Raw genomic sequence first — 27,634 nt, 5'->3', positions numbered from 1 at the left:
CCTGTGTGTGTGAAACTTTTAAAATAAGAATCCAATAGATATGAATCTATTTTTCCAGTATTTTATTTGAACATTTTCAAACACACAGAAAAGTGGAAAAAAATTAACGATCAACCCATTGCCTGGATTCTACCACTCAATTGGAAAGGGATTGCTTTGTAAGTGTCCATCCATCCATCCTTACGTCCATCTGTCAGTCCATTAAGTTCTTAAAATGCTGACACCAATCTACTTCCCCTGAATGCTTCCACAGACATATCATCAACCAGTTTTCATTATTTAGGGGTTTTTTTCTTTTGAGGCAAAGTTCTATATGTATAAACCTCAAGTGTACATTCTGAGTTTTGACCCAAACTTCCTTTAAGATGGAGGATGTTGTTGTTACTCTAGAAAGTCCCCTCCTGGCTGTTCCAATTCCCACCTCCATCCCTTCCGACCAACCGTTCTTCTGATTTTTCTCATGACTTAGTGTTGCTTATTCTAGAACATCACATATATAGAATCTTGCAGTGTAAGATTTTTTGTGCAAGCTTTTTTTTTCACTCAGCATAGTGTTTTTGAGATTCATCCGAGTTATTATGTGTATCAGCGGGTGATCTGTTTTTGTTTGAGTGATATTTCATTGCATCGATATACCACAGTTTATTTAGCCATTTCCTATTGGCGACTACGTGAGCTGTTTCCAGTTTTGGGTTATTGTCGATGTAGCATTAGGATATTAATGTACGAGTCTTTCTGTGGACCTGTGTTCTCCTTTCTGTTGAATAAATACTTAGAAGAGGAATTGCTGGGTCAAGGGTAGGCGTATGTTTAGTTTTATAAAAAGAAGCCACCCATCACTTTCCCAAAGCGATTGGACCATTTTTCACTCCCATCAACGCTGTGAGATTCTGGGAGCTCCATACTCTTGACAAGGTTTGGTTACCACACTTTTATTTTAGCCACTTGGTGAGTGTATGGTGCATCTCATTGTGGTATTCATTTGCCTTTTCCTGATAACTAATGATGTTAGCACTTTGCACATGCTTATTGGCCCTCCATATGTCGTCTTCTGTGAAGTGTCTGTTCAAATATTTGACCCATTTTTCAACTTGTCAATTTTTTTTTATTACCAAGTTTTAGGCATTCCTAGTATAATTTAGATATGGGTTCTTTGCCAGATACATGTTTTGCAAGTATTTTCTCCTGGTCTGTGATTTGTCTGTTTGTTTTCTTAATTTCTTTTCTGTCTTTTGATGAGCAGAAGTTTTCAATTAGATAAAATCCAACTTACCAATTTTTTTCCTTTAAAGCTTGCTGCTGCCCTGGCTGGTGTAACTCAGTAGACTGAGCACGGGCTGCGAACCAAAGGGTTGCCAGTTTGATTCCCAGTCAGGGCACATGCCTGGGTTGTGGGCCAGGTCTCCAGTGGGGGCCACGTGAGAGGCAACCACACATTGATGTTTCTTTCTCTTTCTTTCTCCGTCCTTTCCCCTCTCTCTAAAACTAAATAAATAAAATCTTTTAAAAAAAAGTTTGCTGCTTTCTGTGGTCCTCTGGAAGAGTGAATTTTTGTTTATCTGCTTCCAAGGTTATCTTATGTTTCCTTCTAAAAACTTTATGATTCCAGCTTCTATGTTCATCTGTGATCCATCTTGTGTTAATTTTTACGTGTGGTGTGAAGTAGAGGTTGAGGACTTTTATTTTACACTGATTTTCAATCTTTTTAGTACCATTGGTTGATAAGACTTTTCTTTGTGCACCGGATTTCTTAGGTGACTTTGCAAAAATCTACGGCAGAGACATGGATGCATTCACCTGAGCTCTGTTTTCCGGTCCATTGTTGCGTTAGTCTGTGCCCCCACCACGCCACGCCTGCCTGGTAACTGTAGCTTCATGGTGGATCTCGAAGGCAGCGTGAAGGCCTGTACCTTTGTTGTTCTTTTACAAATTGCTTTGGCTCTATCATGTCCTTTGCAGTTCCATAGGTTTTAGAATCTGCTTTCCAATTTCCAAGCGCATTGTGATTTGGGAATAATCGACATCTTAACAACGTGGAGTCCTCTGATCTATGAACATGGTAATAGTTCTCATTTATTAGCTCCAATTTTCTCGGCAATGTATGCTAGTTTTCAGTGTAGAGGGGTCTTACATGTCTTTAGTTCAAATCATCCCTAAGTGCCTTTTCTTTTTGTTTCTTTTCGGTGCTGTTGTAAATGGGATTTCATTTTTAATTTTTTTCCTAATATTTTTGTAGATAGCGTATAAAATTAGTTGATTTTTATATATGAACTTTGTATCCTTTGATTTGAGTAATTCACTTATTAGTTGTTTTGTATATTCTTTAGAATTGTTCAGGTCATCTGCAAATAGAGATGTCTTCCCTTCCAATCTCCATACCTTTTACTTCTTTCCATTACTTTATTGCCATGGCTAGGACCCCCAGTACTATGACTGTAAGTGGTAAGAAAGGGCATCTTTCCTTTGTCCTGATTTTAAGGGGGATACAGTCAGTAACTCAGTGTTAAGTATCAGGTGTAGGTTTTTCATAAATAACCTTCATCAGATTGAGAAGGTTCTGTTCTCCTTAGTCTGCTCAGCATTTTTAATATGGAATGAGAATTGAGATTTGTTGAATGACTTTTTTCTTATTATAATAATCATATGGTTTTCTTTCTGTCTGTTAATATGGTGAAGTCAGTTGATTTTTAAATATTAAACCAACCTTGCATTTTGGGATAAACCTCAGTTGATCATGATGTATTATGCTTTTCACATATTTGTAAATGCTACATAATAAAGGTTTTTGAATCTCTATTCGTAAGGAATATTAGTCTGTAATTTTTTCTTTTGCATTTGTCAGGTTCTGCTAGCTAGGTGGTACTGGTCTCATACACTGAGTTGGAAAGGGTCATGAGAATGTGTTCTTGTGAATGAGGGTCAAGAGCACACAGGAAGCCCAGCGCTGTCCTGGGAGCTGCAAACGAGTTCGTAGTTTTTTGCCTCTCTGAATGTGCCAGCTTGTGGATGCTGACATTTGTCACAGGCTTTGAAATACTGGTGAGGAGATGGCACTTTGGCAGCGTTGGGTATTGGAGAAAACAGAACCAGCTGTGAGGCTGAGTCACATCGGTTGCTAAGTGGGGTAACCTTTGAGCAACTGGTTCGGATATGAAATCGTTCATCCTAGTCTCACTTTGTACGAAGCTTTTCTCTTTGAAATACTGCTTTTCTTTCTTGCTACCATTACAAAGAACATAATTAATTAGTAGTTTTTGCAGTTTTAACAGCTTCCGAAAGGAAGTTCTTGTTATTGTAACAGCAAGTATACGCTAGGCCAGTTTCAGTTTTATTGAGATGTAATTGACATACAGCACTGCGTAGGTTTTAGCTGTGCAGCATAATGAGTTGACTTCAATATATTGTGAAATGATTACAAGTTTAGTTAACATCTGTCACCTCAGAGAAATGAAGGAGGAGGAGGAGAAAGGAGGAGGAGAAGTGTTTTTCCTTGTGATGACAACTATTAGGATTTACTGTCTTAACAACTTTTAAATATACCATGGGAAAGTGTTAACTACAGTCATTGTATTTTTATAGATTACATTCCCATGATTTATTTACCTTATAACAAGAAATTTGTACCTTTTGACCACCTGTATCCAATTCCCCCACCCTCTTCTCCAGCCTCTGCTAGCCACAAATACGATTTTTTTTCATTTGAGTTTTACTTCTTGATTTTAGATTCCACATATAAGTGAGATCATATAGTATTTGTCTTTTTTTATTTATTTCACTTAACATAATGCCCCCGAGGTCCATCCATGTTGTTGCAAATGACAGGATTTCCTTCTTTTTTTTGTGGCCAATAGTCCATTGTGTATACATATTTTCATTTCTTTATTCATTCATTTGTTGACAGACTCCTGAGTTGTTTCCATTATCCTGGCTATTATAAAGAACACCCCAGTGAACATAGGGAAATGCATATATGTTTTTGAGTTAGTGTTTTCATTTTCTTCAGGTAAATACCCAGAGTGGAATGACTAAGTCATAAGGTGGTTCTATTTCTAATTTTTGGGGAGCCCCCACACTGTTTTCCGCAGTGGCTGCACCAATCTGCCATCACACAAACAGTGCGTGAGGGTCCCCTTTTCTCCACGTCCTCAATGATGCTCACTGTTTGTTGATACACTAATAGAAGCCATTTTTACAGGTGTGAGGTGGTATCTCACTGTGGTCTGGGTTTATATTTCCCTAATGATTAGTGATATTGAACATCTTTTCATGTACCTATTGGCTGTTTGAATATCTTGAGAAAAGTGTTTATTTAAATCCTTTGCCCATTTTTAAACAGGGTTATTTGTTTTTATGCTGTTGAGTTATGTGAGTTCTTTACATATTTTAGATATTAACCACATGTGAAATACATAATCTGCAAATATTTTCTCCCATCCCATCAGCTAGCTGCCTTTTCATTTTGTGACCGTTTCCTTTGTTGCACAGGTTTTTCAGTGTCGTCCTGCTCACTTAATTTTTATTCTGTTGCTTGCATCATATCCAAAAAGTTGTTGTCAAGACCCGTGTAAGGAACTTATTTTTTTCCAGGCCAATTTTTTAAAACTTGTGTATTATGTGGACTACATTCAGAGCAAATTAAATTTCCTGGCCTTATTTGTTGACTTTTATTCCTTTTGTTATAATTTTATTTGAAACCAATAAACTGAAACATTTTTAAGTTTATTGCTTTGCTCTTATTCTTTGCTTTTATGCGACTATAAAAGCAAGGCACACAGATTAAGTGGGAACAAAAGTTTGAAAATAACGCAATGCGAGTTAATCGCATTGGTTTAACGTAAGGGGTGATACGGTTCTGCGGAAGCTAACGTGGGGCTGACACTCAAGGCAGCGCCCTGTCTCCGTGGGGGTTCTTTGCAGTTTGCCAGGTCTGTCTCACTGGCTACCACATGATGACAATTCTCCTGCCACTTTGCTCCCTTTGAATTTACATGAGCCATTGTTTGTTCGTGTATCACTAGCTGCATCCTTTGAGTGTTAATTCTACTTCTATGCCTCTATTCTTTTCTTCTTAGCCAGACGTTATAGAGTATCATTTAATACCAATACAAGTGTTAAGGCACGCAGCAAATTGTGTACCCATATCCAGCCTGCTAGGCCAAATCTAGACGATTTAGAGATTGGTCATATTAATGCATTTTAGATGATCATCAAAAAAGCGTAATTCAGAAATCTCCACGTGAACCATAGACCTACAAGAACATAAATCTCTGTTGCCGTGGGCCCAGTAGAACCACATTAGAAGTCTCAAAAGGAGAAAAGGCAAGAAGCGTCACCAAGGCCTGGAGGGCTTGGTGATCTTACCAGGGCTCACGGTAAGTAGTAGTTCCCTCCTGGAGCCCTAAAGAGCCTGAGTATGAGAACAGGGGCCAGAGAGAAGCTGGGCCGGGAAGGCCGTGACGGAGAAAATGTACCAGGTGCGCTTGTTAGAGCAGCAGGGACAGGGGCGCAGCTGCTGGCTCTGCGCGCTGCTCCCCTCCGAAGGGCCGAGCGTCTGGTTTATTGCCTGCCCCATTAACTGGTCGGATTCAGATGTCCCGGGCGGAAACGTGAACCTGGAGCAGAGTGAAATACTGCTTGCGGCGCCAGGGTGCGATTTGGTTCTCAGATTTTTGCGTTTGGGGTTTTCTTATAGCAAGGCGCACTGTCGGTACGATGGAGAGAAATGCGGGACTTGGCTGCGTGTGTTCTTTACTGACTCACTTATTTTAAAGTTTCTTTCATTATGGTAAGAGTGCGCAACATGGGATCTGCCCTCTTCACAGATGTTTAAGTGTCCAATGTAGTGTTGTTAAGTGTGGGCGCTATGTTGTACAGCAGGTCCCCACGACACACTCGTCGTGCCTGACGGAGGCTTTGTACCCCTCGAAGAATAACGCCCCTTTCCCCCTCGCCCCCTCCCCAGCTACCTTTCTGTTCCCTGCATCTGCGAGTTTGAGGGTGTTAGATGCCTCATGTAAGTGGAATCATACTGTGTTTGTCCTTCTGCGATGGGCCTATGTCACTTAGCATAATGTCCCCAGGGTTCATCAGGGTTGTCACATGTGGCGGGATCGCCTTCTTTTTTAAGGCTGCATAATATTCCACGCGCCCTTCAGGCTCGCACTGAATGCAGTGCCTTGTCTTAGTCCCACCCAACCCACCCGGGCGCTTTCTCCTCTGTTGTCAGCTCTCTTACCATTACCTTCATGGTCTGCATTGCCTGGGATCACAGAGAGAATGAAAGAAGGTTCCAGAATAGGTTCCAGAATCCAAGGAAGGGCTGAGGTCTGAGCAGGAACTCGCTGGGGGTCACATTCCACAATTGTGTGGTGTTTGCGGCCCCCCCTGTTGTTTCCAGAGGGTTGCTGTTATAATTTATCAATTTTCCATGGACCGCCGTATAGTTGGGCTCTGGGGGGTTTCCATCACTTCCTCTCTCTGTGGAAACACCTGTATCGTGGTGACTGAGATTATTTTCTCTTGTCTAATTACCTTTTCACTTTACTCACTGGGCTTGGCTCTGCCAGCCCGCCCAGCCATCCCTGTGGGCCCTGCCGCCACGAAGCTCTCTCTGCAGGCTGCCAGCGGACAGCCCTCGTGTCTCTGACAGCAGAGGGCTTGGGCAGAAGGCAGCACATGTTTTTATTAAAAAAAAACCAACACATTTATTTATTTATTTTAGAGAGAGGGGAGGGGAGGGAGAAAGAGAGGGGGAGAAATATTGACGAACAGAAGAAACATTGATCCGTTGCTTCTCGTACACACCCCAACCAGGGACCAAACCCGCATCCTAGTCGTGTGCTCTGACCGGGAATCAAACCTGAGAACTTTCACTTTGTGGATGACGCCCACCCAACAGAGCCTCACTGGTCAGGGCAGTGGAATGGGTTTTGTGAGATTCCCAAGGCCTGTGGTTTGTAGGCCCATTGAAATCCCACCCAAAATACTAGCCGAAGTTTGCTAATCTGCAACCTTAATACTTATGGGTCCCGTATTTTATAGATGGTAAGTTCAGTGGTAATGGAGATTTGTAAATTTTTATGTAACTTACTCTGGTTTTCTTCCAATGGCCTGTGAGCTAGAACTTTTAAATACAGCTTCGCTGTAGTTGCTTCTTTCTGTTTAGAGAAGCTGGCATAATATTTTGTCTTCTGGGCTCCAATAACCATGCAATTACTGTGTAATCATATAGTAATTAGCATACACTATATGCATTTATTACATAATTATATTCCTGGAGGATTGCATGGCAATTACAGTTACATTCAGCATATCGATTTATATACTGTATAATGAACAAGTATATAATTTGTCGCTTTTTCTTTTACCCTAATTTCAGTTTACCAACCAGGAGTTGGAAACTTCTCCTCCCGTTGCTTTGTTTCTACGTAGCTGGGCAGGTGCCGGAGCTCCTTGGACCTCTCTCAGTACCTCCTAATTACACGTCTAAGCGAGTGCTAGGGGTTTGTGTTCTGCCGTGGGCTCCCAGCGTTGGCACTCGATATTTCCTCCTTGTCTCGGACTCATTAAGTTATTAGCTTTAAAAAAAAAACAACCTCAGAGTTGATCAGAGCTCCCAGTACTGCCAGGTTAAATGCGAGGTCTCGATCCAAACACAGGAGCCTGAGAGCACAGCCCGGGCACCCAGCATGGTGATCACGCCCGCCTTTCTGTCCCTTTGCAGTGGAGCACATCCCCAAGGGCAACAACTGCCTGGACGCCGCCAAGGCCTGCAACCTCGACGACACCTGCAAGAAGTACAGGTCCGCCTACATCACCCCGTGCACCACCAGCGTGTCCAACGAAGTCTGCAACCGGCGCAAGTGCCACAAGGCCCTGAGGCAGTTCTTCGACAAGGTCCCGGCCAAGCACAGCTACGGGATGCTCTTCTGCTCCTGCAGGGACGTGGCCTGCACCGAGCGGCGGCGGCAGACCATCGTGCCCGTGTGCTCCTACGAGGAGAGGGAGAAGCCCAACTGCTTGAACTTGCAGGACTCCTGCAAGACAAACTACATCTGCAGGTGAGTGCCGGGGCTGGGTGATGCATGAGGAAGCAGGGAGAACCTTTGTGGCTGCTTCTGTGGCCAAGCTCCCATTTTGTATCAACCGAGGGAGAGGTGGGAGGGGAGGATAGTCTTTGAGAGGGACTAGCCAGAAACTGGCGTCTGCGTCTGACACACCATTCTTCAAAAGCTGGGCAGGCTCTCGTGCTGGGGCAGGTTCCCCTCTTTGACCGGGGCAGGCTTTGAGAGATGCTGGAGTGAGGTGAATACTTCTGCTCTTGGTAAGCAGTCAGAGGCACCTGAGGCCAGGTGAGCTCGAAGGCACATGCGCACTCCACGTGCCCTGAGATGCTTCCAGGAGGCACAAGGGGTTAAGTTGGGGGGGAGGGGCTGGAGATACTGAGGCTCTTGGCCATCAAGGTCAGAACACTGGAGGGATGGGGCTGTGTCCGAGCCCTGAAGAGAACTGCCAGGATCCCCGGGTCTGTTCTGGGCCACTGATTCTTCAACGTGGTTAGGAGGAGTGGCCACCTTGCCGCTCGGCCACGCTTCCAGATCCCAGCCTCCATCAGGCCCCCTGCTAAGCCTGGGCCCTGATGTTGAAAACAGTTGCTTCCTTTGCCCTTGGGGCCACTTATTTTAATGTTTGAAGGAGTCCATGAATGCATTCCCCTACCCATTCACTCTCCTCTCTCTCTCTCTCTCTAAAGCAATACAGAAGTAGGTAGAGGGGAGAAGGTCTCCCTTCATGCAGCTCTCGCCCCCGACTGTCACAATCAATGATTTGATGTGTGTCCTTCCAGGGTGTAGGACTGACTTCAGTTGCTGATTGAAGCAAGTAGATTTTGATCAGCAGAGACTAAGTCTTTATGGCCTCGGGTGACGCCGGTGCCACAGATGCCAAGGCTGGATCCGGGGCTGGAGGTTCGGAGGAGGCCTCATGGTGACAACACCTGTGCTGTGTCCCCAGGGTAGAGCCAGGAGCCTCAGATGCCGTCTCTGACAAAACCCCGGGCACCCGCAGATGCTCGCAGTGCACAAGCAGAGGAGGGTGTGTTATGTGTTTGTGTTTGCATAGGTGCCCCATTTCTGAAAAGCAGGAAAAACAGTCTGATATTTCGAAGATGCTGGCGAGCTGAGTTTCTGGTCAATTTAAGCCTTACTCTGGTAGATGGAGATCCCTGTCTTTCTTTAAGCTAGCTCTAAGAGCATCCGAAGAAAAATAAACGTAGAACCCTCTCCTGCCAAGGACTTTCTGAGAGTAATGTCCTTCCACTGTACTTTTCAGTTGGAAGCAGGTGACCTACCCTATGAAAGAGAGCTCAGGTGACCGAGCGGGTGTTGGGAGGCATCGGGCCGTCTTCCTCACTCCCACACCCCCGACCCATTGAGACCCTCTTAGCTGCGGGCTCCGGTCGGAGATGTCTCTGCTAGAAGGGTCCTGAGGAAGAGGCGGGGCCCTTGACGGCTCTGACCTGGGGCAGCCACTCAGCTGAGGAGTCCCAGAACCCCCTGCAGGAGATGGAGGTGTGGGGAGCAGGACTCGGGAGAACATGCGGGACCTTTGCTCAGGATGTAGGATGTTGGGGAGCGGAGATTGTGCAGACCCCCTGTTCTGAAGACCTGTGGATCTGAAACCCAAGTTCTGGGCCCCTTCAGTCTTTGAACAGAAGAAACCCTCCTCTAGCAGGGATCTAGAATCCCTCTTCTAGCGGTAGGACTGGGTTTCCAGAGTCTTCCTCGTCTTGAAGCCAGACAACTGCACCTCCTCCCTGTCTCTGCAGCAATAGGTTCCCCTGTTCACGGGCAGGTCCAAGCCAGGGAGCAGCAGCCCAGGGAGCAGTGGGCGAGCCTTTCGCCCACAGGGTAATGGCAGGAAGGTGGGGGAGGGCATGGGGATGGACGCTTCTCTTCTCACGAGAGTCCTCTTGCACGAGAGGTCGGGAGGAGGTCCCTGACTTCCCCTGCACAGGCTGAAACACCTGGCCTGCTCTTCCGAAGAGAGAATCCTTAGAGGGCTGGCGTGAAGGAGTCGAATCAGATTGCTTTCCTGCTCAGCCGCCGTAAGAAATAGCAGGGAGTTTGGGAACTTGGGGCGCTCTGGGGAGGTGGCAGGAGGAACCTGCGGCTAACAGGATGAGGCTCAGACTGGTCTGGCAGAGAGGGTGCGGGAACTGTTTATGTGGAGACAGCCTCGGTAGCATAGTGTGGCTTCCGCTGAAACACAAGCCAGGGGCAGCCCTTGCCTAATAGCTGACAATGCCTGGCTGTGCCCAGGCCAGGAAGTGCCAGGGGCTGCCACACAGAGGTCGGGGTGAAGACCAGCTGGACCGGAAGGTCAGCTAGAGGTCGTCTTTGTGCTGCCGCCTCCTTTCTGGCTCTAGGTGGAACTTGGGAGCTGTTTGGGAAATCCAGATCCTAGACTGTCTAGGGACCTTGCCGAGTGAAATGTGTCTCCGTATGATTGATGGGTTTTATAGCCTATCTTGAGTCATCCCTGGGAGGGTGAATCAATTGACTTTCCCTGGTGTTACCTATCGTTATTTCGCCCATAATTTCTTCCCAGAGCCTGGACTTACTACTCACGACTACCCCATCCCTGTCGGTTGTGGTCAATGTAATTTAAGCTGCTAGTATAGTCTAGCAGTGCTTTCTTTGATCCGATTTCATTTGTCTTGTTTTTAATTTTATGCCTTTTAGTCCGTCCCCCCACCCCCCCCCCCGCCCCGCCACCAGGCCATCTCGGTGAACCCTTGCTGGGGCCCAGGGCAACAGCGGCTACTAGCTGGACTGGGGCTCCTGCGGGGTTCCACCTTCCAGGCGCTCAGATCCAGCCCCAGCCCGAGGGAGGGGGTGGGGCTTATGGGATGACTTCAGGCCTCATTTGAATATATCCAAAGCCGTGAAGACAGGGCAAGAGGGAAAATCTCTTCCTAAAAACCCTATTCTTCGAAAGCTCCCACTTTCAAATGCTCCATTTCCATCTCCACATCTGCGACCATCAGAGAGCCGCTCCAGCTCATTAAAACTTCCCCGCGCTCCTCGGTGCTTGCCCACTCTGCGCTCGCAGGCCTGCTCCCCCCAGGGGCCATGGTGCCCCTGTGCAGGTGAAACCTCTCCCTCTCCTGCCTGCTGCTGCTGCCTTCAGATGGAGGAGATGCAACTTGAGCTTTTCCGTTTGACTTTGTTTTTCCTTCTTCCACTCCCTTTTAGCGAAGCTGACAGGTTCCTTTCCTCTTGGGGTGGCTGGGGAGCGGCAAGTGCTTGACGGTTTGGGCCTCGGAGCTTGTCTAGGGAAAAGCACGGGCGGAGGCGTTATTAGAAAGGTGTGATGAGATGCAGCAGTCCCCCCTTCTTCCTCCAGAGCACAGTGTCTCCCTTGCCAGCTGCTTTCTGGCTGCTTTCTCGGTACTTCAAAGGTGTCAGGACTGGGTTTGGCCATAAAGGAAGCATAAACCTTTATTCCTGATACATGTTGTTAGATATACATAATTTAAACGTGCGCTTTACTTCCTTTTCCCCGCACTCTGATACCCAAAGTAAGCTCAGCACTTGAGCGTTGCCTGTGGGTGCAGCAAATTTGTTCATATCTTTTATTTTTCTAATTAATCACTAAGATGCCTCAGCTATTTTTTTTTATTACCAAGGTGTCTAGCATCTTCCTCTTGAGCATAGATAGCCCTTCCTGGTTTCTCCTAAGAATTTCAGTGTTCCGTTCCCAAACTCATCAGTGGTGCTTCCAGGGCCAAGCGAAGAGGGAGCCTGAGGCCGCCAACCTAGTCGACCTGCCCGTGGCGCTAGCTGCTGCCACACCACGTCGCTGTTGGAAGCAACCTGGAGGATGCTTGGCGGTTCAGTGGCTGAACCCTTCTTGGCCATTCTGCATTTGCAACAGAGGTGCTGCACCTGTGGGCCGCAGAATAACAACTCCTAGTCCATACTGAATTCTAGCCACCAATTCCCACAGGACGTTTTGCCCTGGGGGCGGGGTGCTGAGTGGTTCCAGCCAGAATCAGCCCTCCACCCTGGACACGTTGCATGACCCGGCTCTGCCTTTCTAGGCAGTGCCTCCAGGTGGAATTGCGTCCTGCATCTCCTGCCTGCCTTCCCTCCTTCCTTCCCTCCTGCCTGCCTTCCTGCCTGCCTTCTTGCCTTCACTTAACAGGAGATCTACCCTCTTAGCAGATTTTTAAGTGCACACTCCAGTACAGTGTTGTACAGCAGATCTCTGGAACTTGAATGACTGAAACTTTATACCTATTGATCAAACACTCCCTGCTTCCCCCTCCCCTCAGCCACTGGGCACCCACCGTTCTGTGCTTTTACTGCCATGAACTTGACCATTTTAGTTACCACGTACAAGTAGAGTCATGCAGTAGCTGTCCTCTGCAACGGGCTTATTGCACTTAGCATAACGTTTTAAGTTCATCCGTGTCGTTGCGTACAGTAAGATTTCCTCCTTTTTTTTTTTTAAGGCTACAACACGACTTGGCCAAGGATATCTCATTTCCTCTAGAACGATAATGCTAAGCCTCAAAAGGGAAGGGATCAGGGCCTGGGTGCCCTCTGTCCCCAAGGCTCTCCTGGTCCTGCTGGAGACAAACTGTCTTTCTGGTACCCAGCCTCTGTGTCCCCGTAGTTTCCAGGCATGGTGGCTTTGGTCAAGTCACCACGTATATGGTTCTGCCCCGGGGACCGAGGGTCCTTTAATGATAATCTGGACATGTGTTTGTTTTTTGTTTGTTTCTGTTTTTTGCACAACCAAAGAAGTATCCTTTGGTGTAGCTCCAAAAGAACAGCATGTGTCATCTTCAGAATTCTGCCCCAGCCAGCACCACATTCTCCACACTGAGGCTGACCTTTTCAACTTCGAGGAAATGTGTTGTTGCTAATTTGTCAACCGGGACAGTTGGGGAAACGTGTCACAAAACCACGCGGCGCATTTCTCCTCCAGTCACTTACGTGGCGTGACAGTCTCAGGGCAGCTTTAAAAGCTGTTTTATTTGTCTGGGATCACACCCCTTTCACACAGTAAACTGCGGGCCTTAGAGATCAAGGTCATCCTCCACTGCTTGGCTAAATTCCTGAGCTGAAACCTGGATTCTACACCACTGTATCCAGGCTTGTCTCGACAAGCAACGAGCGCAGGAGAGAGTGTCTCAGACGATAATTAATGCCTTAAAACTAGATGGGCAGATTAATTTGGCACTTAATTTTATTTTACACTGATTCATTCACAAATGGAAATCAGCAATTAGACAATGCAAACTTTTGAACCATGGAGAGAAAGTTTCGGGAATATGAGAAAATACAAGTAAAACATTTTCCAGTTCGTTTGAGCAAATTTCATTTCAAACGATTACACGAGTATCTTTAGCAAAATGTGTTCACAGTGCCAAATGGCTCGTTTTTTAATGCGTTCCACCTGTGAGAGCCGCCTGCCACCGGGCCTCCGCGAGGGGGGCCTCCGGGGCTCCTGCCGGGGCTCCCGCATGCGTGCAGAGGGCCGATGGAGGTCCCCAGAGAAGAGCAGGGCTAACCTCTGCCCTCCGCTGCCGCCCCCTTTTCCTTGACCCCAGCGGCAAGGGGAGCCTGCTACTTCTTGTTGGCTCTTCCGGCCTCCGCGGTTGAGATGAGACAGGTGGCCGTTTGACACCAAGACTGAAGCGGTGGAGGACGCAGCTCGCCTTCTCCCGGGCGGAGCTGTGAGCTGGGCCGGAGCCTGCTGCAGCCTGCCCTGCCTCGTGGCCCCCTGTCTTCCCTTATCTCTTCTTCGGCCGAGGCGAGTGCAAAACCATTCGTCCGTTCCTGCCAGAGCCTGTCGCTTAAAGGACGGACGCTTGTCTAGATTTACTCCAAATTTCCCTCCCTCCTGCCGGCCCCTTCCCTGCGCCTGCCGAGCTCAGAGCCTCTGTCTCATTTCCCGTGCTCCTTTCCCCTGCCCACGTCCTCACCAACGTCGCTTTTGCCAAGCTTGGCCCCGAGACAGAAGGACTCAGGCTCCTCTTCTCGACGCTGGGGCGTTGTGCGGGTTATTAGATCCACGTGAACAGATGGAGTCTTGGCACCAGAACTCTGTCGCTGTCTTGCAGTGTGAACGTGGACGGGGAAGGAACGGTTTGAGGCTACCCAGGAAGCCCAGAGCGCCCCGTGTTTCTTTGGGGGAGGAAGTGCCATAGTGGAGGGTCTTGGGAAATAGACGCAGATCCGGCCTCAGTGAGAGAGGAGCTCAGAAAGCCAAGTAGGAGGAAGCTGCTCAGTTTGGGGGGGATGCAGTGATGGGGGTAGGGTGTGGGAGCTCAGGGACTGGCCTGGAGTCTGAGGGAGAAGAATCCATGTACCATGAAGGCAAGAGATGGGGGCCCTCCCGTGTCAGAAGTGTTAGATTTCATCCATCAAAGCTCTGTAAGGGAAGAGAGACCTGACGGGCCTCGGAGGGTCCCCAGAGGAGAGGTGGGGTGAGGCCAGGAGGCCACAGCATTGCACTGGACTAGGTGAGCGGTGACCAGGAGGACAGGATGAAAGTTCGGAAGCCTAAGAGCACCTTGGAGGGAAGGACTGGATGATTGAATGCTGGCCTAGACGGAGGGTAGCGTGGGCCTCTGCAGCCTGGTGGCTCTGCAGCTGACAGTGTTAGGAGCCATCGTGGGGGACAGAGGAAAGAGGGACTGGCTTGTCTCTTGCACTGGAGGCAGGGAAAGAAGCTGGTGAATTGTTCTGGCCATGCTCACTTCGAAGGATGTGTTCCTCAGGACTCTTGGGTCCATGATAGAACCCTCACTTAAGCTCGCTAGAGCTAAAGCGGGGATGGTGTTACCTCGTGAGACTGGGGAGGGAGGGTGGTGAGACGCAGCCAGGACTGAGGGCTCAGTGCACTGCAGCTACACTCTCACCTCTCTGGCCCCCTCGGCTTGTCTGCTTCCTTCTCCGGTACTATTTCTTGGGGAGTCCTGTCACCTCCTGATTCATGAGACAGAGACTCCTCCCCCACTGAAACCTGCTAGAAAAATCCCAGTTAAGAACTTTGATCGGCCTTGCTTGGATCATGTACCCATCCTTGGGCCAGCCCCTGAGGCCGAAGGCGGAGTATAACACGGCTCAGTGGAAGCCAGTGTCGGCGGTCTGCTACCGGAGGCCAGGAAGGAATACTGGGTGCAGAAAAACAAGGCTGGGTGCTCGGCACATAAGGATGTCCACATGGAGAGGGAAGGCTCGTATAGCCAGGCAGCAGGGGGTGAAGGCACAGTCCTTCCAGTGGCTCCAGATCCTGAGATGAGCGGCCTCCTGCCCTTGCCTGTCTGGCCTCTTCTCCAGCCACGCTGCCCCTGCTCCCTCTGCCTCTGCCACATTGGTCCCTTTACTGGTCGTCCCTTTACTGGTTCTCCCTGTGTCTCCAGGTCCTTGCTCTACCTGTCCTCTGTGCCAGGACCAACCACGCTTTCCCCAGATGCTCTCAGGCAAACGCCCTCACTCCCGAGTCTCCTAAACCTTCTCCTGCTGAGGCTCACGCTGGTCGCCCTATTTAGCGCTGTAAACCCTACGCACTCCCAGTGTACCTGTGTGGCTCTCAGGTTTTTCCAAAGCACTTAAATCACCTGTGAACACATTGTAATTTACATACTTGTTTTGATTATTTTGCTTCTTTTCTTCCTTGTGCTGTAAGTTTCCAAGTCAGGGTTCTCTATCTGTGATATGTCCCAAGTGCCTAAAATTGTGCCTGGACAATATCCTTTACTTACTGAATATTTGCTGGATGAGTAAATGAATGAATACAATTCAAACATGAATGGATCAGAGAAGGGGTTGGGACATAGGAGTAGATTTTAGAATCATCAGTGCCGAAGTTGTTGAAGATGTCTGTTAGAATTTATTCCCCAGGGAAAGTGAGTGAGAAGAGAGATAAGCCAAGGGCTGAGCCTTTGGGGACACCAGGTTTATGGTGAAAGCGTCTGGAGAGGCCTTGGAGAGGTAGGAAGTCGGAGAGGTGGAGGACCAAGCAAAGACCTCAACAATGCAGACAGGGGACAGAATCTTAGGATTAAGGTGGCAGGCATCGTTGTCAGTCACTCACGGGGCAGGCAGAGGAGAAGAACTCTGAGGGACACCAGATTTAGCATACGGAAAATCTATCCATTCATCCATCCACCCATCCCTGCCTCCTTCCCTCCATCCATCACCAATCTATTCATCCATCCATCCATCCATCCATCTCTACATCCCTCTGTCTAGCTCTCCATTCATCACCCATCCATCCATCCACCGGCCTGCAGCTATTATGCCAGGAATAAAGACCCAGCTCCTCACCCACAGTGCCGAGAGGAAGGCAGGCACACACACAGTCATGACGGCATCGTGACAGTGTGTGGTCCGGAAGGTACAAAGTGCTTTGGGAGGACAACCAGCGCAGCCTGGCGGGTCAGCAAGGCCTCCCGGAGAAGCTGCCTTCTGAGCTGGGCTGGAAGGAGGAGCGACATGGGAGAGAGCAGCCGTGGCAGTCCCGAGACAGCGGCCTGGGACTGTGGGTGGGAGGAACACGTGGGAGGTCAGACAGCACAGCCCCTGTGCTGGGTTTCGCCCATAAGCAGCACTGAGCCCCGCGGCTCACAGATGTCGTCTTTGATCGGCCCCGCTGCCCCACACAGGGCTGACCGGGGGAGTGATGAGCCCAGTGGCTCCCGGTTCCCACGGGGAGGATTTGGGGATCAACCTGGCCTTGCTAACTCCGAAACCTGGTTTTTGTCAGTTTCCAAATGATCGTCTTTTGTGACAAAAATACAAGGTTCTACCACGGCTCAGCCTTCTTGCCTGTAGCTGCCGGCAGGCGGACTGACGACCCTGGCCAGCCTGGGGACCCAGATGCTCCCGATGGCTCAGGAGCTAAGACCCATCAGCAGCCGTGAGACAGTTTTCAAGTGTGTCAGGACATAATGTCCATCAGCCTCTTAGCACCGTTTAACAGGACAAACTACTCAGGTAATACATGCTCATTAAGTTCTTACTTTATCTAATTTCCTTTTGAGCACTCATTGCTTATTATAGAGTGGTTTCTCAGTGACAGCCTCGTGAGAGCAAGAGTCGTTTCTACCAAGAGGAAAACATCCTCTTGGACCACGCTTTTAAAAAAAATTATTATTATGAACACAGTCCCGTTTATGGAGTATAGTCTGCTTGACCCCAAGGGTCGCAGATGTGTAAGCCACGTGCCTGCTTCCCAGGTGCCCCCGTTACCTGGTTGGACTCTAGGAGTCGGACTCTCAGCTTCCAGCTGAACCGTGATTGGAGCTTGGAGTCCTCGGCGCTCAGCCTCCCCAAGGTGGCAGGTATCAAGGACCTAGCTGTGTGTCTCACGGGAGATGAATTCTTTGCTGTCGCCAAGTGATAACCAGCCCTAAATAATCCATGGTTATGTCACCAAATTGGGGTCGCGCAGGTGTCTGCCTCTGTACCTTCTCCTCACCCTGTGGTCAGCTCTCAATCCCAGGAAAGCCTCTGCTGTGTGGGCCGAGTCTCGAGTGCAGCGCTGGGAAAAGGTGCAGTGGGAGAGAGCCCTGGAATCATGCCAGAAGTGCTGGAGTGGGGGCGGGTGGGGGGCTTACAGGGGCTCTCTGGGGCCTTAGACTCAGACCACCTTGGGTGAAACTGCAGGCAGCTGAGGGAGACCCTGACTGATCCCCCCTCCCACCCCCATCGCTTCATGCAGCTTGTTGCTCTTCGAGGGGACCCTTCTGCTTCGCTCAGCAGCCACTTCCCGTACTTGGACCCGTGAAGTTCACAGGCAGGGAAGACTAGCTTTCCCTTCCAGCCCAGACCTAAACATAGATTCTACAATCTCTTTTTTTCAATTCCAAGGGAAAGGGGATGCCTCCGTTTCATACAGCTCAAATGTGTTTATCCATGAAACAAGGAGTGGGCCATAAGAATGGGGAAAAGGGAGACCTCAGTATTCCCAAGAGGTTGCCTCTCCTTATCCAGACAACAGCCTGTGGAGTTCAAGGGCATCCCACGCTGCCCAGTACCCATAGCGTGTGACCCAGAATCGGCCCCCTCCATTGCTGAGCGGTGTCGTGGATAATCAGTGCCCAGGTCTCACAGCCAAGCCGGGACTTCTGTTCCACCCAAGGAGATGCCAGACCCCCACCCAGGCATTACCCCAAGTTAGTTCGCTATCCTGCAGTCATGTTGGCATTTCCATTTCCGTGGGCATTTCCAACTCAGTGAATGGGAAATTGCTCTGTAATTTTCAAAAGCAATCAATTATGCAGAAAATGTGGCCTCCAAGAAAAACAAGAGTTTAAAAGAACCACCTGTGTTAAAAGTGGCACCCCCCCCCCCCCCCCGGCAGGAGTTGGGATTTTTTTTCCCCTCCCCAGTCGCTGTCAGTGTGTTCCTGAGTGAGGCGGACCTGGGCTGCCTCCTGGTTCGGCCAGCTCTAGGACGTGGGCGGTGTGAGGCCTCAGCCTCACAGCTATAAACGGAGGTAACGACTCCACCTTCCCAGGGCAGCTCAGGGGATTAAATGAGGTCCTTGTTTACAGGCATCAGCGCCTGGCCTGCCACCCGACGCACAAAACACTCAGTCTATCCCCCTTTCGCCCTCACCCTTTCCACGTTTTTTTCTCATAGAGGACAAAGAAAGTTTAAGATTCCGAATGCAACGTGTCCCCTCCGTGGCAGAAAGAGACCTTCAGTGTAGGGCTCGTGGGTGGAAGGGGCAGGTTCTTACTGCCTCACACTTGCGCGCACCCACGGCTTTCAGCAGCGTGTGGAAATGTCAGCCCGCTCTGTGGGGCCGCGTTGCTAAGCTGTACACATCGGCATCTTTGGAGTTTTGTTCCGTTAGGGAAAGCTGGGGGGCGGAGGCGGGGGCTGACGAAGTCCAGAGGTGTCTGGAGTGTGTGTCATCGCGAGAACGTTCCTGTCCAGGACAGACAGTTGTTGACGCACAGAGAGATGCGCAGGCAGGCGTGTGCGGAGCTGGCCACGAGACTGTTGGGCCCCGAGTCCTAGATTGCCCATTGTGTAAGCTGAATAGGCCGTGCGGTGGGTGGGTGGGTGGGTGGGGGGCACCGGCAGCCCGTGGTGCTGTGTCAGTGGCCCAGGGCGCCCGTGAATAGAGGGCTCTTAGAGGTGCTCGTGTGTCTGAGTCAGTGACGGGGGGCTGCCCAGCAAAGGGCAGTCACTGACTCAGTGCCCGAATCGGCCCCTTCCTCTCTCCCGGGTCGGCCTGTGTGTGAATCATCCGATCGCCCCATTAGGAAGCAAGCTGCAACCGGGGGACAGAGTGGCCCGTTGTACAGGATGCGGGAGCCCCGAGCCTGCGGAGCCACCAGGGCCGTCACGGCAGGCACGTGTGGGTGATGGTGGTGAGGAGGATGACGAGGATAGCAGTATTTATTTGACGTTTACTGTGTGCCAGGCACGGTGCTGAGCACTTCACAGCAGCCCCGGCCGTGGGGGTGTCACCATCCTCCCCGTTTCCCCGGTGATGACGAGGCGCGATCCTGAGCAGCGTCTGTAGGTGCCCCAGTGCTGCCGCTGGCACCAAAACGCAGGGGGCCCGTTGGGTGCAGGGCCCGGGGTCTGCTTCCGGGGCAAAGGGTGCGGATCTTGCTGACCACCCACTCGGTTTTCCGAAGACGCTCTGGGTCTGTGGGATTGCATACGGAAGGTTACTTTATTTTCACGTTTATGTATGCATTTTATTTTTGAATCTGCTGTCAAATTTTTTTCAAGTATGATTTACATTCAATATTATTTTCTGTCAGTTTCAGGTGTACAGCATAGTGGTTAGAGAATCAGATACTTTACAAAGTGTTTCTCTTGCTCTCCCCAGCACCCACCTGGCGCCGTGCAGCTATTACAGTATTACTGACTGTACTCCTTACGCTGTGCTTTGCGGCCCGTGACTAGTTCGTAACTAACAGTCGGTACTTCCTAGTCCCTTCGTCTTTTCACCCAGCCCCTAACCCCTCCCCCTGGCAGCTGGCACACTCTGTTCTCTGTAACTATTCATTTTAAAACAAAACATTTAAATAAGAGACCTGTGAACCTTGTCCAGATAGGGCTTAAGTGCCCCTCCCCAGATACATTTCACTTTGCGTTAAAATAGAAGTTTTCACATTTTTTGTTTTCAGGGCTCCTTTACACTCTTAAAGATGACTGATGGTCCCCAAAGGGCTTTATTTATCTGTGGGGAAAAAATCTGTCAATACTTACCATATGGGAATCAAAGCTGAAGAAATGTTTACAACACATATCTATTACTGTATTTAAAAGTAATGCCAGAAGCCCACTACACGTTACTATTAATACCAGAATGCATTCTCACTAAAAACCATTATATTTTCCAAAACAAAAATACTAGGGAGAAGCTGGTGCTGTTTTACACTTTCACAGTCCAGTGTCCGCCCAGAACAGGCCTGGCGTCTCACATCTGCTTCGGCGTTCAGTGCGTTGCCGTGTTTCGTGTCGTACGGCCACTGGAAAAACTCCACGGTACCTTCGTGAGGGAAGGAAAGTGAGAAAGGCCAATGGGAGCTCAGCCTGGAGTTAGGGAGTCAGTGTTGACCTCACGGACCCTACGAGGCTCTTTTGAGATTGCCAGGGTGCCGGGACCTCACTTTGAGAATGGCTGCCCTAGAAGGACCAGAATAATCTTGGGCTAGAAAACACGTGTGTGCACAAATGTTCCTTGAACAAGACAATCTGGGGGGTGGGTGGTGTGGCTGCCTGCGCCCACCCCATCCAGCTCCCGCAGGTCAGCGTAGCAAGGCTGTGGGATGTCGTGGGAGCCTGATGCTGGAGCCCTTCCAGGCGGAAGTGGGTGTTGGGGACTCCAGAACTGCTGAGCTTCCCACCACCTGTCAGTGTGCGGCTGCGTGGCTGCTGGTGTCCCTGGCCCAGCTTGGTTTCTGGCCCTGAGTGACACCTTCTGGATAGAGAGCCCTTGCTTACGTTTTCTGGCATGGCGGAGGATTTTAGCATGAGATTCAGCTTGGTCAGGCAGAACTCTGGGCGGATGAGTAAACACCCCTTGTGTCCAGAAAGCCTCTGGTGCTTTTCTCTCAGGTAGGGCCTTGGAGAGAGTGTACCAGGTGGTAAGCCTCTGCTCCTTGGAACGTGGGATCAGGTGGTGGATCTTGACATGAGCCATCTAGGGTATGGCCAGCCCCTGTCTGCTCTTCCTGCTCCGTGACCATTAGGTAAGAGCTACAGGATCATAATGACATCGGGCCAGGGATAACCCTTAGAATCAGAAATGCCAGAAAGCTGCAAGTTCAAGGTCCCTGTGAGTGCCCAGAGTTGGAATTCCTGTTGGAGAGTTATCTGGCTCCATCTAATAGCTTTGAACTTCTTTGGATGGGGCTCTGGGGAGAGAAAATGTCATCTCTCCAAGAATATTCACTCCAGCAAAGGACCTTGACGCTGTTCTGCCAGAAAACTTTTCTGTCAAAGTAGACAAAAGCAAATAGAGACGCCTCTTCCGCATTGTAGGTTCAACAATTCAGGTGGAAACATTTTAAGTTACAAACGAGGCTTATGGTTTGGGAAGTTGGCTTTCTGCTTTGCGCCCTGGCTGGTGGTGGGTTCATTCACTGGCTCAGCAGGGCGAGAGCGCCAGGTGTTCTGCAGGGTCCAGAAGGTCAGAGATGAGCGTGTCGTCAGCAGAATGCATGTGCACGGGGAGGAGGGGCGGGGTCAGGGACTTCTCCTTGGTGCCATCGCTCGAGAGCATCAGTTTCTGATTCGTGGGGTCCAGGGGGGGCTTGATTAATTCAAATTCCTTAGCATCGCCAGTGATGGTGACGATGCTGGTCCGGGGCCTGAACTTGGAGACCCACTGCTTTAGGGAATGTCCACCAGGTGACCTAGGCTGATGGGAGTCATCTCAAAGGGACGCGCGAAGCTGAGGACAAGAGGAGGTAGCAGCTAAGTGGGCCCTGCAGGGCAGCATTGAGACTCAGGAGGGGGAACACAGCTGAGGCAGCCCGATGGTGGCTGGGGTACCCACACACATCACATTTTTATATTTTGGAACGGCAAGCGCAGGCAAACAAACAAAAAATGCCTGGTAATTCTGTCATCACACTCTACTCGGCCTCGTCAAGATCACTTGTATCTACTTACATCGATTTTGGCTTCTCAAGCACTCAATTCACGTCAAAGTGGCAGCAAAAGTCCCAGAACTAATCCTCCTTGCGGTGCTCTTGGTGGTTAAGTGCGAGCTTGAGAACCTGCGACTCGAACTCTTACCAGCTCTAGGACTTCGGCTGAACGCTGCCCTCTTTGCACCGCTAGGCCTGCCCTGTGAAAAAAGGCTGAACTGGCCGGACAGGTGATTGGGCATGAAATGCCACCGGCCTGTGAAGCTTAGGGCCAGGCACAGGCCCACGATGGCGATGGACCACGTAGTTGTGGATGGGACAGTGTCTGGAACAGTTAGATGCGGTGGCTGCCGTGTCTCCTCATCTGGGCCGAACCTGTGACACCAAGATGTGTGTAATGGGTGTGGATCTGCAGGTGACTGGAGCCGTGGTGTAGCGTATGCAGATTCGTGCATTCACCCCTTCGACAAATACCGAGTGAACATCTTTGTGCCGGGCGTACTCCTGAGTGCCGCCTTCTCATGCCGCAGCGAGACTGTGCACAAAGCGCAGATGTAAAATAGAAAGTGATGGAGGGGGTGGGCAGGAGGGCTGAAGCGGCGCCCTCCTTGGGGCTCAGAGCCGGGGGAGGGGCATCGGTGGGAGGGCTCAGAGCAGACCCCTGAGGTCCCCGCGAATGGGTCAAAATAATGTGCAAAGAAACCTATGTGATATGCAGTTTGTTCAGATTAGTTTTTATTTGGGGAAGGAAGTTAGGAAATATCCCCAAAGCAGTTTCCTCGTCAGGTCAGAGTCGTCCAAAGACGGAACTGTTGGGAAACCGAGGGATGTGGGGTGGGGTGAAAAGCTCCCTCCGTTTTTTAGAGAAAATAATCTTAAAAATACTTAAATGACTAAGTTTACTTGCTGCAGTTAAGAATTAAACTTGGTGCTCTGGCTGGTGTGGCTCAGTGGGTTGAGCACCGGCCTGTGAACTAAAGGGTTGCTGGTTCGATTCCCAGTCAGGGCACATGCCTGGGTTGTGGGCCAGGTCCCCAGTGGGGGCCACATGAGAGGAAACCACACACTGATGTTTCTCTCCCTCATTACCTCCCTCCCTTCCCCTCTGTCTACAAATAAATAAAACCTTTTAAAAGATTTATTTTAAAAAAGAATTAAACTTGTTGATTTCATCATAGCTGTAACATCTGAAATAAACTGATGTGATGTTCTGGTAACAAAATAAATGCACCTTAACTTCGTCTGTTTGGGTGGTGTGGTTGGGGGGACAGTTTATTATTAAAATGGGTTATGTGGACCATGGAAATCCGCTCCATTGCCCTGGAGAAAAAAGGGAGGCCCGCAGTTTTTTTTTTAGTAGCGAAGAACATTAGGACAAAAGGTAGAAAAGCTAGGCAGGAGGTGAGGGTGCCGTTGCCAGAGGATGTTAGACGTGAGAATGGATCACCAAGAAGCAGTGTGGGTTTCCTGAAGAGCGGAGGGTCACCCTCTGATGGCGATGGACCACGTGATGTATTCTTTGGACAAATAACAGCACACAGTCCCCTGTCTCCCGAGCAAAAGGAAGGCAGGCATCAGGGACTGGCTGTTTGCTGAGCTCCAGGTCCCTGCTGACCTTAAAACAACTCGCCTGGTAGGAAAGTGACCTCGTGTGTATTTACCAGTGAGCGTAATTCCCCTCAGGCCACCTGTGACCCCAGGAAAGACGAATAGGAGATATTATTTTCACATGTTTCTGCCTAAAGCCTGTTTGTGCAAGTGTAGGCCGTTGGCCATTCAGACACGCATTCGCCTTCCCCTTTGCCCACGTCCTCCCCGGACGCACGGAAGCGCGGCTCCTTTCATGTTTGGAAGGTCAATCAGCATTCCGATGAGTTTGCAGCTTGGGGCACAGGTGCCGCAGAGATATTTAATGCTTGTTGTCCTGTGCAGGTGGGGGCAAGGGGAGGAGTTTTTGAAATTATTATTATTAAAGTCAAGAGAGTCAGTGCGATCGTAATTTTTCATCTTCTGGAACCCCCAAAGAAGCGAAGTGTGACTGAAGTGGGCCCGGCAGCATTGAGGATAATTTCTAGAATTTGCCTGCATTTCCCTAAAATTAATTAGACTTTATTTTTCTCTGCCGTGACCATCCTGATGTGAACACTTCCTTGTTAGGGCGCAGACAGCACCTCCGTCAGGTTACACAGGCCAGCAGAGGGCCTCGAGTGGGGACCGCAGGTGGTGAGTGGCCGACCTGTCGCACTGCCTCAGCCTGCTTCCGTGGCTGTGACTCGCTGGCCTGTAAAACACATTCCTCTGCTCGAAGGTGTGGAGAACTCTCGGGAGAAATCTCTCCTCCTCTTCCTGGTGTGAAGGAGCCTGATATTAATCCTGACTTTGTCGAGCGTACACAGGCCCTCACACGCCCCGTGATTAGCAGGTGGATGCTAAGGGAAGTATCAGTGTGGTCATCTCTACCCTCGGACGCCGTGGAGGTCTCAAGGCCAGGGTGGACTGACCTCCTGGGCTGGTCCAGAGCAGAGAAGAAGTCATCAGCAATGATGAGTCTTACCCTCATCTAGGACTCTGGAACAGTCGTAAACAGGTGCTAGGTGCCGGCCACACCTAATCCTCCAGGGCCATTTTGAAGGCCTTATTGACACCCCACTGGAGTACATTAAATTTCACACAAGTTAAAGTACTTGTCTAAAGTGTCATGGTAGTTGAATTGAAATTTAAGCCCTGGTCCATCTTCAAATTCTATATTAAGAACCTCTACTGTAGACTGCTTTTTAGGAGTGATGAAGTCCCTTGTTGCTGATTTAATGAATTCGCACAAGCATGTGGGCTTTAAACAATATGGATTTATTTTCTCCCAGTTCTGGAGGTCAGAAGGCCTACACAGACCTCCCTGGGCCGAAATCAAGGGGTCCATAGGGCTAAATTCCTTCCAGAGGTTCTAGGGGTAAAATGAATCCATCTCTTTGCTTTCCCTCCCCTCCTCATTTCTTGGTTCATGGTCTCTGCCTCCATCTTCAAAGTCAGCAAAGGCCAGGCCCTGGCTAGGTGGCTCAGTTGGTTGGAGCATCGTCCCAAGCACCAAAACGTTGTGGGTTCCATCCCTAGTTGGGGCCCATTTTGGAGGCAGCCAATCGACATTTCTCTCTCACTTCTCTCTCTCCACCCCCCACTTCCTCTTTCTCTAAAATCAATAAACATGTCCTCAGTGAGGAGTTTTAAAAAACCAGCCAATCCAGCCTTTCTTACATGCCATCACCCTGAGTTCCTCATTGGCCTCCCTCTTCCACTTTCAAGGACCTCTGTGATTACTTGGAGAATCCAGGATAATCTCCCCACCTCAGGGTCCACAACCTTAATCATATCTGCAAAAACCTTTGTATCGAAACATTTCCTAGGTTCCAGGGATTAGAGTGGAGACAGATATCTTGTAGTAGATAGAATAATGGCACTTAAAAATGTCTTCTGAGCGTCTTAGTGTTGCTTCTGAGCAACTGTCTTGATTTCAGTATTGGTATATCATGAATTGTGGAACTAGTCATTTCTCCTCTCTTCCCAGATGTGGCGAGAACACCCAGAACCACATCAAATGCTTAGCTTTCATGTAGCCAGGGGCATGTGCCCATTTTGTACCAGCTGTTTCTTACCTCTATCTTACCTTCCTGTGGCCACCAATTTCCTCACTGATTTTTTGTACATTTATTCTGTTGCCTTAAAGCTACATCAGCATGCATCTCAAAATTCTTTCTGAAGCAAGAGAGGGCATAAATAATTAAACGGAGCCACGGTGGGTGACCTTTGCAGCCCAGGGCTCCTGAGCAGGTGACTCGAGCTTCTTAGGCTCCAGGATGAATGAGAGGCAGCTTGTGAAGTTCACCCCTGCAGGTGGAGGTGCCTGCAGAACTCTACATGAAATAAATCCACAGCATGTTGGTCTGCAGACTTAAGCTCCAGGTCTGCTGGTGAAAGATTGGTTGAACGTCTAGATTTCTGTTTCTCCTTGCGGCGCAAAGTCACACCACTGATTTCCAAAGTTTCCCTGCAGAAACAGAAAAGACTTATTGGGTGAGATTTACTCTTAAGGGTTAGAGCGTATCTGTCATCTGCCGTTATCCCACCAGAAAGCTATTGGATAATTTCAGCATCCAGGAAGCCGCCAATGCCTTTTCTCCCTCCATTTCATAAAAACAAGTCCTGCCAAGGCTGGGTTTTCTGCCCTCATGGCCATGCTGTAGCATGGATAGTACAAAACAACTTGATTGACTTGGCAGCGCCGCGTAGGGCTGTTTGCAATGTTCGGTGCTTCAATTACGACTTCCAGTCTGCTAACTGGGACAGCAGGGTGTGCATTGGAAAAATCGGTGGAGGGGGTGTGGAGGGGGTCCTGGCCCGAGGGCAGCTCTGGAGCATCCGAGCAGAGGCTGCCGAGAGCCCTTTCTAGGTTGCAGTGGATTCCCTGGCCAACTGCTGTAACTTGCTTTTCAAATGTGCCACGTAGAGATTAGCTGTCAAGCCCCGTCAGCCTCCCTGCCCATGTTGATGGATGGCTGTCAGCGTTTATAGGTGAGGTGGCTTCATGAGGGGTGCCGAGATTGATCCGATGCTGCCCCAGACTTCCCTCAGGGGGGGCTGCTGCAGTTCGATGTGATCAGAAAGGCTGAGGAAGCCCCACACACCTGCCCTGCAGCCTGCCAGCACTGAGCCCTCACCCTGGAGAGACCCCAAGCAGGACACAAGGACGAAAATGGTGCCTGGCTCTACCTGGGTCCTCTGCACAGCTTCCTCTATGGGTGACGCTTTCTTATAGCCCTGTGTGTCAAGCTCATTGGCCACAGCCTCCGGTGACCCAGGAGCTGCCAAGGAGCCAGACCAACAACCGTGATCGGGGCTCCTCAGGGAGAGTGGGGCTTGGGGTTTTGCTAAATGGGCCATAGCCTCTCGAGCATCAAAATAAAGCTGAGCAGGGATTTGGGAGAATAGGCGTTGATCTCTGCTTGGCCGCAGACCCCTTCCTTGTCCCAGGAAACAGGTCTCGAAGGCTCCTCAGACCTCAGAGTGCTCTGTCCCAACAGCACGGGGCTGTGGCACATTCACTGGCCGAGGCTTCAACCACCCCACCAGGAGTGGGATCCATGGTTAGGGGCTGAGGAACACCTGCTCTACGGGGCTCTGGGCGTCTGTGCCTGGGGTGTGTGAACCTGCCCCAGGGCCTCTGCTCCGTAGACTCCCAGACTGGGGAGGACCCCGGCTTTCAGAAGGGCCTTTACTCCGAGGAGCCAGCGTGTGCAGCCCGGAGTGGGGAACGGCAAGGCCAGGAACTGGCCCCCTGCAAAGTGTATTTACTGTTGGCTCTGACTTGCCACAGGATGCCTTCCAGATGTGCTCTCCCGCAGGCTGCCGGGGAAGAAGGGCTAGGGTAATTGACTAAAAACAGAAAGAGAAACATCTGCTTTGTGTCACCGTGGCAGAGAATCACCACGACTGGGC

General features: G+C 49.8%; 1 protein-coding gene across 3 annotated transcripts in view; it reads left to right on the top strand.

Moving 5' to 3' along the window:
- The window catches only part of GFRA1 (GDNF family receptor alpha 1), a 226,155-nt gene that overhangs the window by 124,822 nt on the left and 73,699 nt on the right, over window positions 1–27,634 (top strand). For all 3 annotated transcript variants that reach the window (XM_045854235.1, XM_045854233.1, XM_045854234.1), the window contains one exon: window positions 7,724–8,060. In XM_045854235.1, coding sequence (XP_045710191.1) covers window positions 7,724–8,060 — 337 coding nt within the window. The remainder of the gene's footprint in view (window positions 1–7,723; window positions 8,061–27,634) is intronic.

Source organism: Phyllostomus hastatus, unplaced genomic scaffold (assembly GCF_019186645.2).
Source record: "Phyllostomus hastatus isolate PE091 unplaced genomic scaffold, TTU_PhHast_1.1 phas_scaffold_1066, whole genome shotgun sequence".
Taxonomy (NCBI): Eukaryota; Metazoa; Chordata; class Mammalia; order Chiroptera; family Phyllostomidae; genus Phyllostomus; species Phyllostomus hastatus.
The sequence above is the reverse complement of the archived record's forward strand: the minus strand, read 5'-3'. Positions and strand labels throughout refer to the sequence as shown.